The sequence below is a fragment of the Dermacentor albipictus genome, chromosome 3, assembly GCF_038994185.2.
Source record: "Dermacentor albipictus isolate Rhodes 1998 colony chromosome 3, USDA_Dalb.pri_finalv2, whole genome shotgun sequence".
In the NCBI taxonomy this organism is placed as follows: domain Eukaryota; kingdom Metazoa; phylum Arthropoda; class Arachnida; order Ixodida; family Ixodidae; genus Dermacentor; species Dermacentor albipictus.
In genome coordinates, this window is record NC_091823.1 from 38,085,375 (window position 1) to 38,101,687 (window position 16,313).

The 16,313-nt window shown below is 42.8% G+C and overlaps 1 protein-coding gene across 1 annotated transcript in view; it reads right to left on the minus strand.

The window, feature by feature from the left end:
* Positions 1-16,313, minus strand: part of LOC135914212 (uncharacterized) — a 58,921-nt gene that overhangs the window by 18,774 nt on the left and 23,834 nt on the right. Inside the window, exons 2-5 of the mRNA XM_065446963.1 lie at positions 10,296-10,359; positions 9,148-9,233; positions 8,267-8,359; positions 6,376-6,435 (exon numbers count right to left, since the gene is read on the minus strand). Coding sequence (XP_065303035.1) covers positions 6,376-6,435; positions 8,267-8,359; positions 9,148-9,233; positions 10,296-10,359 — 303 coding nt within the window. The remainder of the gene's footprint in view (positions 1-6,375; positions 6,436-8,266; positions 8,360-9,147; positions 9,234-10,295; positions 10,360-16,313) is intronic.

Genomic DNA, 16,313 nt, shown 5'->3' on the forward strand with positions numbered 1-16,313 from the left:
TGCGCGCTACAAGATGATTTTGACTTCTTGCATGGCACGTACATCCTAATAAGTTTCTGTAGAGCTCGTTTCGTTCGCGTGTTGCTGCTCTTTCTGAGTCTTTTTTTGTTTCATTAAATGTTTCTTCTCAATTTATATATAGTGCTTTGTGTGCGGGCTCGCGTGTTTGTGTGTGTGTGTGTGTGTGTGTGTGTGTGTGTGTGTGTGTGTGTGTGTGTGTGTGTGTGTGTGTGTGTGTGTGTGTGTCTGTGTGTGTGTATGCGTGTGTGTGTGTGTTTGTGTGTGCGTGGGTGTGTGTATGTGTGTGTGCGTGTGAGTGCGTGCGTGCGTGCGTGCTTGTGTGTGCGTGTGTTGTTGTTGTGTACATTTTAATATCGACGTCTTTATTTTCAATTCGTTCCTCTAATCAGCTGGAGTAACATGACAAGCGTTTGGCTAGGTTAGCATTTACAGCTCTCGCGAAAGTATATACATATCGCCATCCATTGTTCTTGATGTGATACAAATAGCTTGAGACTTTGCATAATCACAATATATGGCATTTAAGTTTTATATGAACCACATGGCCATCTGTAGTCCTTGTTTATTGCGTCTGTACACATAAAATTTCCTAATGGTAATAGCCATGACGACACTGTATGTGACACAAAGCATATAAAAAAAAGAAAAGTACGTCACTCCTCCACGTGTAAAATAAATGTATAAACGAAGTCAACATCAGCGGCCCCAGCAATATTTCGTTCAACAACGCGGACAGATCTCAAACAACCAAGTGAAAAATTCTATGTACTGATGTTATCATGTTCTTGACTCTTTTATTACATTTTTGAAAATGTACCACGGAACTCGTGGGCATATTCGTTAGAGAATACGCATCGGCTATCAGCTGTCCCATCAGTTCAAACATTTGGCTTAGTGCTTCATTTCCATCCCGTGCGTGGAAGATCTAATTAGCTGTGGTCGTCGGGCAGGTCATTTGACTGCGAATAAAAAAATGGGTAACCCTTCATTGATTTCGGTCGCATATCCCTCGGCGAAATTTTAATTAGCTTCCATGCTTCGTACCCGTTTCAGCTTTTTTTTTTTCATTCGCGCTCGTGATTCCATCTTATAATTTGCTCAATCGAGATGTCTTTACGTGGTTCTTTGTTCAATATGTAAAAAAACTGTACCCGGACTCCGCAATTACGAAGTTTGGCTCAAGGTCAGAAACCCGTCTCCAATGATTTCCTTTTTTTTCTTTTCTGCCTATCTTGCCTTCTAAGTGAGTTCGGTTGCTTCAGTAATCATGTCCTCGCGAAATTTTCTGAACTGAACCAGCTGTCTCGACTTTAGCAGCACGAAAGGACGAAGAAATATACTTTAATTGGCTTATCTTTATTATATGGTGATTTGTAGACGTCTCGTTTAACTGTCGCCGACTACTCCTCACGTACAGATGTGAAAAAAGAAGAATGAACTTAGAAGCATTAAAACTGAATGCCAACTCCAAACCACAATAACACAAAGTCACATCACATAAGCACACTCATTCCACACTAAAACTTAGAAACACTGCATTACAAATTCAACTCACATAAGTGCACTAAATCAACACGATGTCTGGTCACACAACTTCACTAAAACCAGGGCACGTAAGAAAACACGTATTATATTCAAACGAAGGATCATGAATCCAGGCATTAAATGGGCCAAAGTCGGATGAAATTGATCACATAGCTTACCACAGATAAACACTCTACTCATTAGTTTCTGAGAATGTTGCTCGCTTCTAGAAATCATAGGAGGGCCCGTCACGCTCGTCTTCGCAATGGATGCGTTGGCCAAGGACCTGAGATCTTCCGAGGTTTGATTGCCTTTCTTATCAAGCATTGAATGGCTGATCCTATTCTAAGAATGAAAACTCGTGGCCTAATTGAAAGCGTGAATGCAATATAAGAGACGGCGAAACAAACAAAAAAGAAGGAGGAGGTAGAGAGAGGGGATGATCTACAAGGTACCTTCCCAGTTCTTTCGCGCACCGCCGCAGAGAACAGCGATAAAGAAATAAAAATTATAGTGGATTTTTTAGCTCACAGACGAAGGAGTCCTTTCGAAAAAATACGTCGTTATAAACCTTAATCTTCTTTTTTTTTTTTCAAAAGTTATAACTTCGGTTTTGTTTCACCAAGCTAGACAGCTAGATGAAGCCTCCGATGAGCACTAAGCAAGAACTAGTAAAAAAATGTTTCCACTAAACTTACAATTGCAAAGAGAAAAACGTGCACGTGCGCCCTCAAAAGAGAATGTTATTCGGAGGGCGATAACCACGAAGAACCTGAATTTTATGCCTGCCTAATCTCGAGGAGCCTGAAGACGAGCCACAGACAATGCATGTGTCTGTGCGACGTGCGCATTGTGTGCGTCAAATGTTTTAAGCGGTAAAGAAAGGCGAAGGGAAATTTTTTGTTCGTAGCGATTTTCTCATTCCGAAAATCTTTCGTTGGAAGGTGCACGCGCGATTGTAGAAAAAAAAGAAAGAAAAATTGAATCCTGCGTGCCGTATAATCAACCCACGAAACCTTAATGCAGAAAGCGTCGTGAGACACTCACTTACAAAAAGCTAGACCTTTACAGCCATTGCCTACGCTTAGAGCTCTCAACGCCGCTTTTCGCTCCAGACGGATAATTCAAGAAAAGTAATAAACCGGGTAAGTAAAAGAAATGAAGACAGCCGCATCCAATTTCGTGCGAAAGGACCGCAAAGGGTACATCGCCTGCAAACGTTTTCTTTCCTTTTTTTCTTTTCTTTCTTTTTCTTTTTGTCAAGACATGTCAATGCTCGAAACAGAGTTTTTAGAAAGATTTTAATGCAGAACAACGAAGAGTATGACTACGAAAATTAGGACCGCCTGGGTGAACTGAGGCAAGGTAATTGAAAAAAAAAAAGTTGGAATGGCGATTCAACCTCTAGTTAACGCGGATCAAAGACATCGCTATCCGGAGCAAGTTGTGGGTGAGAATGGGGAGCAATCACTGCATACGGCACTCTTTAGCATCACCCCTCGCGTAACAAGAGTAGGAAAAGCGTCGGTCTGCTTTTTTTTTTTGTACACTGCGCTCTCTTTGGAATGGGCCCACATTTCTTAGACTGCAAGAACTTCGGGATCGACTCACATTTTTAGAAGCACAATTGCCGGGATCGGCCCGCGAAATAGGCTAGAAACCCACGTACCCGGTAGGGAAAAGTAGGGATAACTCGTCAAGAAAGACACTGTCCTTAAAGAAATAATGTGTAGATCCGACGCAAATATTGGAATCTATGTGAAGCGAAGCTTTAGTGAAGCGGAGAATTAAATGCTCTACAACCAAACGAGATCCAGACGCGTACGATTGGGTTTATTTTTAACCTATGAAAAGTGCAAGCTCTTGCACTATTTATATTTAGGCACCGCACGAGTTACAAATTTTGCTCTCATGCAGTTTTCGCGTGGATGCATTACACCAATCTCACGTTTTCGCCTAAATGTAAACATCAATATCAGGCCGTCGCACACTGTGACACGTCGGCGCAGTGATGCGACGAGGACCAATAAAGAGATTGTCGACGTTTCTTCTCTCGACTTTTGTCGAGGGAAGAATGTTTATGAGAGGAGTATGGCACATAGATGTATAAAATATATGTCCAATTACATCTAAGAAGCCTGTACCCATTGTGTCACACAGTGGCACATGCCGATGCTGGGGAATGGGCCAAGGATAAGCGCATACCCAGTGACAAACGCCCACTGGTAAACGAACGGGATGGTGAGTGAGTGAGTGAGTGAGTGAGTGAGTGAGTGAGTGAGTGAGTGAGTGAGTGAGTGAGTGAGTGAGTGAGTGAGTGAGTGAGTGAGTGAGTGAGTGAGTGAGTGAGTGAGTGAGTGAGTGAGTGAGTGAGTGAGTGAGTGAGTGAGTGAGTGAGCGAGCGAGCGAGTGAGCCAGTGAGTGAGTGAGTGAGTGAGTGAGTGAGTGAGTGAGTGAGTGAGTGAGTGAGTGAGTGAGTGAGTGAGTGAGTGAGTGAGTGAGTGAGTGAGTGAGTGAGTGAGTGAGTGAGTGAGTGAATAAACGTTTATTTGGTCCAGCAAAGCGCGATGGGATGGTCCAAGTTTAACAACTTTTTGAAAAATCAAGAAAGCCGTTGAATATCATGCGCGGTTCCATTAAGACGTCTGTCTGCTTTAGAGATGCCTATCAACCGACTTCAATTGTACAGCTTTCATTTGTGATTTAGTTTTATTACGCAGGACAGAGCTCCACTCGCTTGCGCTCCGTTGTCGATCAAAGCCCTGTGATATATGAGACGGAACTTACTGTGGCTCGTACCCAGGCGCCTAAGAAAGGAGTATGGCCGAATAGGCATTTTTTTTTAAATCTGACAAGCCGTTTATTATCATCTGCTTTTTCACCAAGGAATATGTGTGCTTTAACTGTCCCTATGAACCAAAACTATATTTCTCTTACATCGTGATTTATTATTTCGCAACAAAGAACACAGGTTCGCTCAATAAAACATTTATTTCGTTAAATTCCGGCTTATATACGCCGCCTTGTGGTGTCCCACTGGGTGTGACAGCACGCAAGGAAACAATAACCAGAACAAACGAAAAAATATTTGCTCAAGGTTCGAGCTCAGAGGGCTGTGTAATCAACGTACAATATGCTAACGCGTACAAAAGCATCGTGAGAAACTAAAGCATAAAACTTTAACATTCTACAGACATTCTCAGGCCTCAGAGATCTTCCTGTCGATTTGCGCTACATACCGCGAAACAAAGAAATTAACAAATTGGGTAAGTATGAACGGTGATCTGGCTAGCAACAAGATAGGAACAGCCCTAGCTAATTTTGTACGTAGCGACCGTAAACGATATTTCTCCTTAAACTTTCTTGTTGTCAAAAGAAGCCAACGCTTCAAGCAGAACATTACCGATACTTTGAGCGAAACAACGAAAAGCGCGACTGCCTCAAGAAGGAACAAAACGAGGTATTTCAAGGCACCCAAGTCAGTGCACGAAAGCACTAGAATGTGGACTAAATACATCTCTATAGGTAACAGCCCATTTTCTAAGCTTGTGTATCAGAACGCTTTATTTCGCGGTACTGCAAAAAATGTTAGGCAAACGGGTCATACCTACGTTGCTCCGATTCAGCCGTGTGTTCCAGCGAACACATTCAAAAAATATTAAAGGTTGCCTTTGACAGGATAGCGCAATTCTGGTTCATGACGGGGTCTACTCGAAGCAGCGGACACTACCTGCCACAAGAATGGAAATGCATGATCGACTAATTAACAAAAACTCATTAAATAACTTTTAACTAATTACCTTATGGCCCATATTGCAATTTACAAATTCTTGCCATGGAATTCGCAAGGCGGATCCACTTGGAACGAATTCTTTCTTAACAGAACGCCGTTTTATGCATTCAAGCACAAAAGTAACTGGAACGTCAATGCATTTCTCCGCAAAGTTCTGGAATTAATATCCCGAAACTGGTGTCATCCTGAGAATTCTTTCCAAGTGAATCCGCCTTGCGAACTCCACGGCTAGAATGACCGAATTACAATATGAGCCATAAGGTAATTAGTTAAAAACTTAATGACGACAGACAGACAGACAGACAGACAGAGACGGATAGATAGATAGATAGATAGATAGATAGATAGATAGATAGATAGATAGATAGATAGATAGATAGATAGATAGATAGATAGATAGATAGATAGATAGATAGATAGATAGATAGATAGATAGATAGATAGATAGATAGATAGATAGATAGATAGATAGATAGATAGATAGATAGATAGATAGATAGATAGATAGATAGATAGATAGATAGATAGATAGATAGATAGATAGATAGATAGATAGATAGATAGATAGATAGATAGATAGATAGATAGATAGATAGATAGATAGATAGATAGATAGATAGATAGATAGATAGATAGATAGATAGATAGATAGATAGATAGATAGATAGATAGATAGATAGATAGATAGATAGATAGATAGATAGATAGATAGATAGATGTGTTAGGTCTACTTGTGCAAGGCTATATTTCAAATGCTAACTTTGTATGTGCTGAAACGAAGCGTTGCATAGTGAAAGAGGCCGAGAACACATTAAAACGCAGAAGCATTGGTCGAAATAGCCCTATGCAGACGCCTTGCGCTCTGCAGTATTGTCCCTTCCAAAGTGCTGTCCTCCGTGACAATGCAAGTAGTGCTTGCGACGGGACGACACTTGTCACGCTCTCTGTGGCTTCTGAACTTTTTTACGGAGAACACGTCCAACAATACATCGGTAGTGTAAGGCTGGTGGAAATACAGAAAAGAAACGAAGCCTTACGTTGATGGAGCACAGCGTGTAGTCGACGACGTACATGGCGATGACAAAGGGATTCAGTCGCTGAAACAAATTAAAAAAAAAACATTATGAGTACGCATTGGATCCAGGCTCTCAATCTCAAACTAAGGAATATGGCTACGACTGCGATGGCTGCTAAAGGAAATCCTACTTTCACGGATTTACACAATAACATCGGCCCGTCGCGTGTGCAACGGCGGTGCTGAAGAACGAAGAAGGCTAGGAAACTCCATCGGCGGTTTATTAGACAAGCCACCGCCTAGATGACTGTATGTAGCACAGCATACAGAATGAAAATTAAATGCGCACAAGAAAAGGAGGACGTGAGGATAGACGGGACAACTGCTTAATTGCAAACGACGCCCACTATCAGTCGCGTGCGTTCATTGTTCGCGAAACGAAAAACGCTGGGGAAATAAACTTCGGGAAAACTTGTACCCGCAGACCGCTGACACGGAGAGCCAAAAATGACATGTGCCACACTATTCGTCCTCAAAATAGAAAGAAATAAAACAACCTTTGAAGCCATTTATGTACCTTAAATCTATTTTTTTTCCTAACTTGCAGCGAAGGCGCACTGATGCGGCTGGACTAAGATGTCGTAATCTGGGGCAGCTTCCATAATTAACACCAGTTGAAGTGTTTGTTTGACCTTATCTCTACAAACTATGCCTACTTCATTGCTCGCAGTGCACTGCTAAATACGTTCCGCACAAATTTTTCGGTGATGTTGAATGAACTCTAAGCGTGCCATCCAGTCGGAAGAGCCAGTATTTTTTCATAGCAGTCCAGGGTGAGATGGTTTCTCTTCTTCGCAAAAAAATTTTCAGCGATGGCGAATGCTAGTATAATTGCAGATAATCACCTCCCAATTATTATTTAGCATGACTAGCTAAATAAGAGTGTCTATAATTACTTCGCTGTGCACGTGGCAACTGCGGCGGATGCACGTTCACGTAGTGGGAATCCCCTAGGCAGTAATCACCCAGGCTCTAGCAGACGCTGTCGAAATTCATGACGTTGCAGCCGAACTTGTGCGGGAACTTCACGGAGGCGTCGCCACCTGTCTTTTGTCGTTGCTCCTTCTCTGGCCTACCAAGCGTTTTCTCGCAGTAAGTAAGAGAGGTGCTCATGACATTGTGTAAGGGTGGATCACTATAGCACGGAAAAAATCATCTTTTTCTTTAGGGTTCCTTTAAGAAACTCGCAATAGTTGTCTCGTAGACATTTTTTTGTACTGAGTCATCATGCAGTACCGAAATATCTTAACAACCTTCGTTCCTCCCTTATTTGGCGCGCCGTGGTATAGCTCAGTGGCGCTATGGCGTTGCGCTAACTTATTTCGAGGTCGTGGGCTCGATTCCGGCCATGGAGGCCGCATTCCTATGGCGGCGGTTTGCAAAAAAAGAAAGCGCTCATGAACCACGCGTTTGGCACACGTTAAAGAAACTCGAGTAACCAAATTAATTCGGAGTCCCCCCCACCCATTTCCACAGCAGCATGCCTCATAATGAGATCGTGGTTCTGGCACGTAATATGCCCAGAATTGTATGGTTTTTCTTCTTAATTGGAAACTGCAGAAAATGTTGGGTCCGGTACGCAGGGAGAAGTTGTATATATGGCCGGCCATAGAAATGCGCACACTTAACAAAGAGCCAATATGCAATCACTATACGTAGTTCTCTGGTTTCTAGAGAGAGAGGAACCCATCACTGACGTTTCTTTCCTTTCCTTCCTTTCTTCCTCTTTTCTTTCTTTCTTTCTTTCTTTCTTTCTTTCTTTCTTTCTTTCTTTCTTTCTTTCCTTCTTTCTTTCTTTCTTTCTTTCTTTCTTTCTTTCGTGATTTTTCAAATGCGTCGCTATAGGTTCTTACCAAGTCTGTGATGAAATACAAGGACAGGGCGACGTCAAGCAGCGTTGTCATAGAAACCACGGTGAGCCACGGAATCAGCAGAAGCCGGTTGTCCTGAAATCGTGCGAGGAACAGGGCACCGCATGGAATTACACAGAAACGCGAGAAGACCTGCAGGCGTCATCCCGAGCACCCTCGTGAGCAACACGAAAGGGAACACCGATATAATTTTCTAAGCAACGATTACTCGTAATATGCGGACTCAAATCAGACACGTTAATGTATAAGAACAATCTTTGCCTTTGAAAAATTTGGTCTTATCCAAGGCTTTCATGTAGGGGCAGGTGTGTTTAGCCCCCGTAGCCTCTGGAAAGCAATGCCCGTGTTTCCTTCGATATTGCTCGATCGCGTACATCAAATGATGTATTATCATTTACATTTTCATTGAGAAAAATGTCATTGTTTGTCCTCACCAAGTCATTATGTTTAACAGAAAAAATTTATAATTTAACCACTTGGTGGCCTTGTGCACAGCGGCATGTTTCACTTGCGTTTCTGCAGCATTATTAGCGCGGAACTTTGCGCAGAGCTTGCTTCAAATAGAGTCGACCTATAAATATTCGAAAACCAACAGAAGTTCTCCTTCACAAAGAAGATGCAGAGATACAACCTTGAGGTTATGAAAACGTTATGAAAAGGTTATGAAAAGGTTATGAAAAGGTGTATGTCTATTCTTTCTTTTTCGTTTGCCAACTTCCGCACGACTGATTTTCCAAACTTTAGGTAATTTGTGTCTCAGTTAAACTGGGTACTGGTATGCTTTACTTGTGTTTGCACGGCGTTATTAGGCGTGGAAAATTGAGCTCTACCAAAAAAATTAGGAGAACAAGCCTTGAACCTACCAGAAACAGTCCCAGCAGCAGAACAATGGAGAAAATGACGCAGAGGCCCGAGAAAATGAGAAGCAGGAGGACCAACGTAAAGCCCACTGAAAGAACACGACAAGAAAGCTTGTGGAAATGATTTAAAAGAGTACACAACACATAAACATGCACTAGACAGGAAACAGCACAATCGCATAATAAAGAAGAATGTATTTGAGGAAGATATAAAAGTACAGTTCATCTACTACACATGCGCAGAAAGAAAAAACGCCACCAAAGGAGATAAAAGAAAAGTAAGGAAAGAAAGAGAAAACGAAACAAGGCTAATTTTTAACAGCTTTTTATTCATTTGTTTCCTTCTGTGCCTTTTCTTTTTTATTGTCACCCCTGGTCCGCCCGCTGTTTATGGACCACACGCTCGTGCAGACCATGAACAGTCGTTTTACTTTTTTTCCATAAAACATCAGTTGTTAGTGAGCTCGTGCGTTGTTAGCTGTCTGGTTCGCTTCTTCCCTGTCCTTCAATTTATTTCGCACTGTGCATCGACTGGTCCATGAACAGATACCTTGTCAAAAACCTGTGAGCCGCAGCGGTAAACTAATAATGACGGTTGCGCAATAGAAATATCAACGTTGTCATACCTAGTTTTCGCTACTAGTTCTCGGCGTCCCAACATTTGTAACCAGCGTAGTTAAAAAGCAGACTCAAGATAAGTGCGAGTTTCTACGCGACAAAATTTTGCAGTCAAGGCACTTATATCGCGAGTTGGCAGAGTTTGTATCGCGTGTTTGCATCGCCCGCATGAATATTTCATAAACGTGTCTGGTTCTACAAGTAAACATTCGAGAGCAGTTCGAAAAAAAAAAGCCCGAGCCTGCGTCTCATCCTGTTTATGATGCAAATAGTCAACTGCCTGGGGCGCTTCAGACAGCTTCGGTGGTTTTGTGGTTTATTATTCACGCGTGCGCGTTATGCAGTAAATAAAGCGCAAGGAAGCAAACGCAATAGTAAAACTGCGGCGTGCACTACAGTGGAGTCAAATCTGTGTGTTCGAAATTGTGACCGTAAAACCACGCTGGCAGAACCGAGCACGCTTCGCGGCGGAAGCCCAGTTATGATCCGGCAAGGAAGCACGCTGCAGAGTCGCAAATCATGTTGAAACTTACCGGGCGTGTGAAGCACGGAGTTTGCGTGGAATATACCGGTGACCACTAGCATCGTGTAGAAAATCTGCAAGACAATAAAGCAAACGTAGAGTCAAAATTTGGGAGGGCACGGGAAGCACTGTGGTCTCGCGCGTGTTCTTGCGCTTTTGCAGCGTGTCTGTGTGCGAAAGTATGTGCCTCTTTTAGTTGTCAAGTACTTTATAAAGCAGTTGCGAGCAGCCTTGATACAACCACATGTGTAATGCAATGGCTACCACGCTAAGGGTTAAACTACGGCAATATCAAAACCGACCGAACGTCGATCATCTATACGAATCGTATGATGCGTTTGGGAAGACAGCGTAGACTGGTGATAAAATCTACACGAAATTTATTGGCGATTCCGCAAAAAACAAGCCTTAAGTGAGCTAGAAAAGCGCTTGTAACATGAGTATTCGGCCTCATAGACAGCAAGAATAAATAATATAACATATAATAAAGATACAACCTAACATCATGCCTCTGTGCTTGATGAATTGCGTGCAACTCTCTTTATCAATTCATTCATTCATTCATTCATTCATTCATTCATTCATTCATTCATTCATTCATTCATTCATTCATTCATTCATTCATTCATTCATTCATTCTAAGTTATGTTGGTTCTTCTAAAATCTATGTTTTAATATTTGTTTTCACGTTCGACCGCCTGAATCTCGTCTTAACCCGCATAACAGGTACAGTCCCTTTGCACATGAGAATAACGATAGCAACAAAAACCGCAGCACTGCTTTCAAAGCTTTCAGCTTCGTTGTCGATCGGTGTCAGGAGCCGTGAGCTTTCTGCGTTGATAGAAAACGGTTGTCCGCTTTACAAACAAACTGTTTGCCTAGGAAAACGTGCTTCTGCTTCCGTGTACAAAGGACCGCGGTTTCAATTTGGTGTGAACGAAAACATTTTCAAGTGAAGCTTGTATTACCTCGCTCATACAAAAAAGAAGCTCAAGCCGTGCGAAAATAAAAATTGCTTTGTCGGGCTGCGGATTCAAACCAACGACTTCCGGATTACGAGACCACCACACCAACCGATTCCGCCGCTGTTGTTGTTGTCGTTGTTGTTTCTTTCGTGGTATTTATTACAGTAGTATTCAACCCGACATTCACCGGTTGTGCATAGTCAGAGATTGGAGTTGGAGGGCACAATGGAAGTCATACTCGAAAAAGGCAGCGTTCATACTGTGAATGGTTCGAATGAAAAGGGTGGTAAGAATAGGCACCTCACCAAAATGGGGTACCAGTCCGGTTGTATATCGAGTCCATCATAAACATGTTTCAGGTGTAGTGTCATCTGGATGAAATGGACCCTTGTAGGTACAACCATCTCGGCGTTTCGTCCAGCATTCGCGTTTTCTACAAACTGTGCATTCCCATGAGAAAAAACATATCGAAAGGTGCATTATTATCAGAAGTCGGCCGCAGGTATGGAACAGTATGAGCGTTGATTTCAGTCTTTTTTTAAAGTGCGTTGGAGGACATTCCAAAATGTGATGGCGTCGCTGCAGCTAATAAAACGATGTTCAATCGTATTTGGCACACCACAAAGGCGACAGTTAACAGAAGAGACAAAGATACCCTTTTTCTGTAGCCTTGTTTTTACCGATATGGTTCCACTATGAAGTTTATAAAAGAACGTCTTGCAGCAAGGGGATATATATATTTTACGAGCTCGCTTTAGTACATCGTGCTCTGGCCATTTAATGTATAGTGATCGGTAAAATGGAGGCGGAAATAGCACGGACAGTAAATCTTTGTATAACGTTTTACGCGACACAGAGTACAACTATTCAGTGTAAAACCAGACTTTCAGGAAATTAACCACCAAGTAAACTTCTTGCATGAATCCCCACAAGCATAACCGCGAAGAAAATTGGAAGAAACTATTAAATCATGTAACACATTAACAAAAAGTGCGACTTGCATGAATGACCGAATTATAGAATGAGAAGTATCGCGAAAAAAGAAATCAGACACTATTTACCGCACGTAAAGATGTACTAAGCCCAGCCCGCCTTCACTAATGACCCAAAAATGTTGTCTCGCCTCATGGGGTCAAAAATTAAAAACCATACGAAGGTTGCAAGGATTCGATGAAAGCGTTGGATGTAGAGCGTGGCACAATAAATAACTTGCAATACATATATAGTAAATTTTTGTTGCCAAAAACTTATTGCAGGCTTCGGCTTTTTCAAAACTAGAAAGTTGGTGTGGAACGTGTATTTGCTGTGCCGAAACCCGTTCTTTCCAATAGTATGTGCTTAATTTATATGCGTCTAACGGCACGCCAAGGTAATTTGGCGGGACATCAGTCCACTTAACGCCTAAAAACTGTTCTGGTGTATAGCACCATGAACCAAATCATAAGCCCAAACTTTTCCAGGAGTTCATTCGTGCTCCAAATACGATGCCGAATTCCTCTATTTTCGATACTACCTTTTCAACACTGGACTTATCCATGCAGAAGAACGCCAGATCATCTGCATAATCTGAGCCTTTATTTCATTACCCAGTATATTGAAGCCATGAATGTAACTCGATTGAATTGCCCTTAAGCATAGTGGTTCCTGGTAGTCAGCGAACAGTAATGGGGACATTGGGCCTTCTTGTTTTACTGAAAAGCAAATAGAAACTGGTTCGGAGAGATAGCCATTGATAACTAAACGAGTAGAACAACAGGCGCAGCAAAGCCTAACGCCTCTAAGAACAACGGAGCCACATTGGCATGCTCCAGAAGAGAAAATAAACAGGAGTGACTCACATGATCAAAAGCTTTAGCAAGGTCTACCTGGAGCATTGCAAGCTGCTCAGAGGAACCGTAAGAGTATGGAAGAAGTGCACGGACGTTATGTATGCTGGTTTGAATGCATCGGCCCTTAATGCCACACGTCTGATAGGAACCAATGAGAATTCGCATCGCAAATTGCAATCTATTAGATAAATTTTTTTGAAAATTTTTATAATCCACGTTCGACAATGTGAGTGGTCTGTGGCCTTCAACAGAACGCAGTTTCTCCTTATCTGAACTTTTGGGAATTAAAACTGCGTGGATTTTGCAAAAAGATTACGGAAGGGCGTTCACTTCTAAACTTGTAATAAAAATGTCTGATAATATGGGACTGATAGATTATTTGAAAGCTTTCTAAAATTCACTTGAAGGTCCATCAGCGCCGGGTGTTTTCGACAAAGGCAGCTGATCAATAGCTAGCTCAATTTCTTGGATCGTAAGGGGGCCACTGATGAATGCACACTCATCATCCTGTAAAGGTTTTGCAAGAGACACAAAACAATCTAAGACTTTTGTATCGTGATCGGTGGGAGGGGCACTAAACAAAATACTGTAGTAAGTTTCGAACTGAGAAATTATGTCATTCGTATTTGTTAGAAGACTACCTTTAGAGTAAATTTCCGGAATTACTTTGGAAATAGCGTGAAGTCGCTCATCAAGTAAATCTTGACGCGTTGGCTGCTCAGACTGCAGACCACGCCTATTTTGAGATCGAACATCCGCATCTCTGTAACGCAGTGCATCATACTTTTATAACTCACATTTAAGGTTAATCGCGCGCGTACGCCCCGAACAACGTCTCTTTCTACTGACTTGTCGTTATTCGCTGCTTGGGAACTCTTAAAACAAGAGGTTCGTACAGTGGCTATAAAAATTGGATCGGTGAAAGCATTCTATAGGAAGAATGAAGAAATAATGCTTCTTAAGAGCCTATGTAGCCTTTATTGATGGAACGCGAAATTCCAGGCACTTACATTGTTGACTAAGAACAAAAATGGCTGTGGCTTAGCTAAGGTTAAGCCCAGGATGCGAAGCATACTAGCCTTTATTTGAACGCGACAGCCTTAAGGAGCTCGTGTCGCAGAAAAGCCGGTGTTACCGGCTTTTCTGCGACACCGGAGACGTTTCTTCTGCGGACACCGGAGACGTTACGTTCTGCGTTACCGGAGACGTTACCACTGAGCCACGAGTTCGATGCGTCAAAGCGGTACAAAAGCGCCTCTAGCGAACGCGGTGTTGCCTTATAAACGAGCTGTTTCTAAGGCTCAGGCGTGCGTCGCTTGCTCAGGCGCACATTTCGTTGTCGCGCCGAACGCTGCGTTTCTCGACGCTCACCGCGTCCGATGCGGGGCGCGTCGCTGCGCCGTAGCCCATTGTCTTACACCCCTTGGCGGGTCGACGGGAACGCTGTCGCGTTCCACTCTTGGAGGCGAAGCTTAAGCGTCCGCTTTGCAGCTGTTATGACGTCATATGGTAGCTATGCGGCCGCGCGCGGCGCAGCAAGGAAGAGCGTGGTTGTGCGGCTAGTATGCTTCGCATAAAAATTCAGCCACTGTTGGTGCATCATACGCGGCCTTTAAAGAGGGGTTTTCATATGCACGAAGAAGTAGACGCAGCGCAAGGTGCTGCCCAATCACGGGCGTCCTCTCCCTCCGGAGGAGGAAAAGGGTGCAATCGCGTGTTCGCTTGCCTCGCGCTCGCCGTCTCCCGCCAGTTCAGGCCAGGCAGTCAGATGGTGAGCCAGGTATGGTTCATTCTGCCGAAGAGCAAGCTGCGTTGAAGGAACGGCAGTAGGAGAGGGTTGTGCGCCGTGCCTTCAGCCGAATAACAGGCGGCGTTTGATGAACGCAGCCGGGAACTCGCTCGAGAAAGGGCTTGTCGTCTACGTGCCGACCTCGCCGTGAGAGAGCGCGAAGCCGAGTCATTACCACAACGAAGAGCCGCGCATGCCGAGCTCCGCTTGCGCCCCTCTTCACAGTAGTGGAAGGGCGGTCATATTTTTTCGCCCATTCTTTCCCTGCTATGAAATGATTATGTTGCTTTTCTTAAACCAATAATGAAAAAAAATGAAGGAATATTTTTAAAATAAAGCAGCAAGGCGTATCAATTTTGAGACGAGGAAAAGTTGTGGACTGCCGTTCTAATGGATCTATATTTTGCATGCCTGAACCACGCCGGGTCGATTTCACAGCACCCATACTTTAATAGTCCTCTGTTTGGTAATATTATTGTTATATCGTAATCGCGCGCCTATCATACATTAACGTCGAGTAATGTAAATACATATATGCAGACTGCATGAGCAGTGTATCTATATCAGCAAGTTACAGTGGACCACAATTTCTCCGTGACGACAAACTTCAGCAAAGAATAATGCAGTCACGTGGGATGGCTGTGTAGAAGATATTGTCATGTAAATCAAGATGAAACTTTCAAAATTATGCTGGCAATTCTCAAGAGACTGATAATTAAAGGGAACTGCGAACTTCTCTTCGATATCATTTACCGTGCTCGCAAGGTTAATTTCTTTGTTAATGTTTCTGTGTTCTTGAAGTATACAACTCTATTCCTGTCGTTTCGCTTTCTCACAAAGGTCATTGTCGAGGTGTTTTCTTTTTCCTTTTCTTTTTTATACAATCGAGTTCAATGCCACGACCATAGTGTTTGCTCCCACTGCAGAAATTAGAGCCGACGTACCTCGAAACCTTGACTCCTAGCGGGTTTCGTAACATCTGTTTCGCTAATTAGTTACTGCAAATGAGCAGCGGGAATGCCAGCATACTAAAGACGCTTTAAACGCCATTACTCAAATTTACAAAAAAAGTTTAAACTTCTAAACGTCTAACCGTGCTTGTTGAGCTCTTGTAAAAAGCACGGTACGATGGAAGGAAAGAACGGTTCTTTTCTTTTTTCATTCCCGCTACCCTTTCGTTATTATTGTTCATCTTCGTTAGTCTGCAGAGGTTTAGAACACTCCAGCTAATTGCCTCCACCATTCGGTGCTGCAATAAGGAATAGCATGGCGGTCGTAAAATTGGAAGTGTAAATGTTTCATGCTTTATTAGCTCTGGGATAGGAGCAGTTTGGTCACTGAAAGGGCTGAACACTACAAAGTCATTAGTCATGAAACCAATAAAAAAAGAAAGGTAGTAAAGAAGCAACAAAACGCTTTTAGCAAGTCGGTCGATCATGACAAAA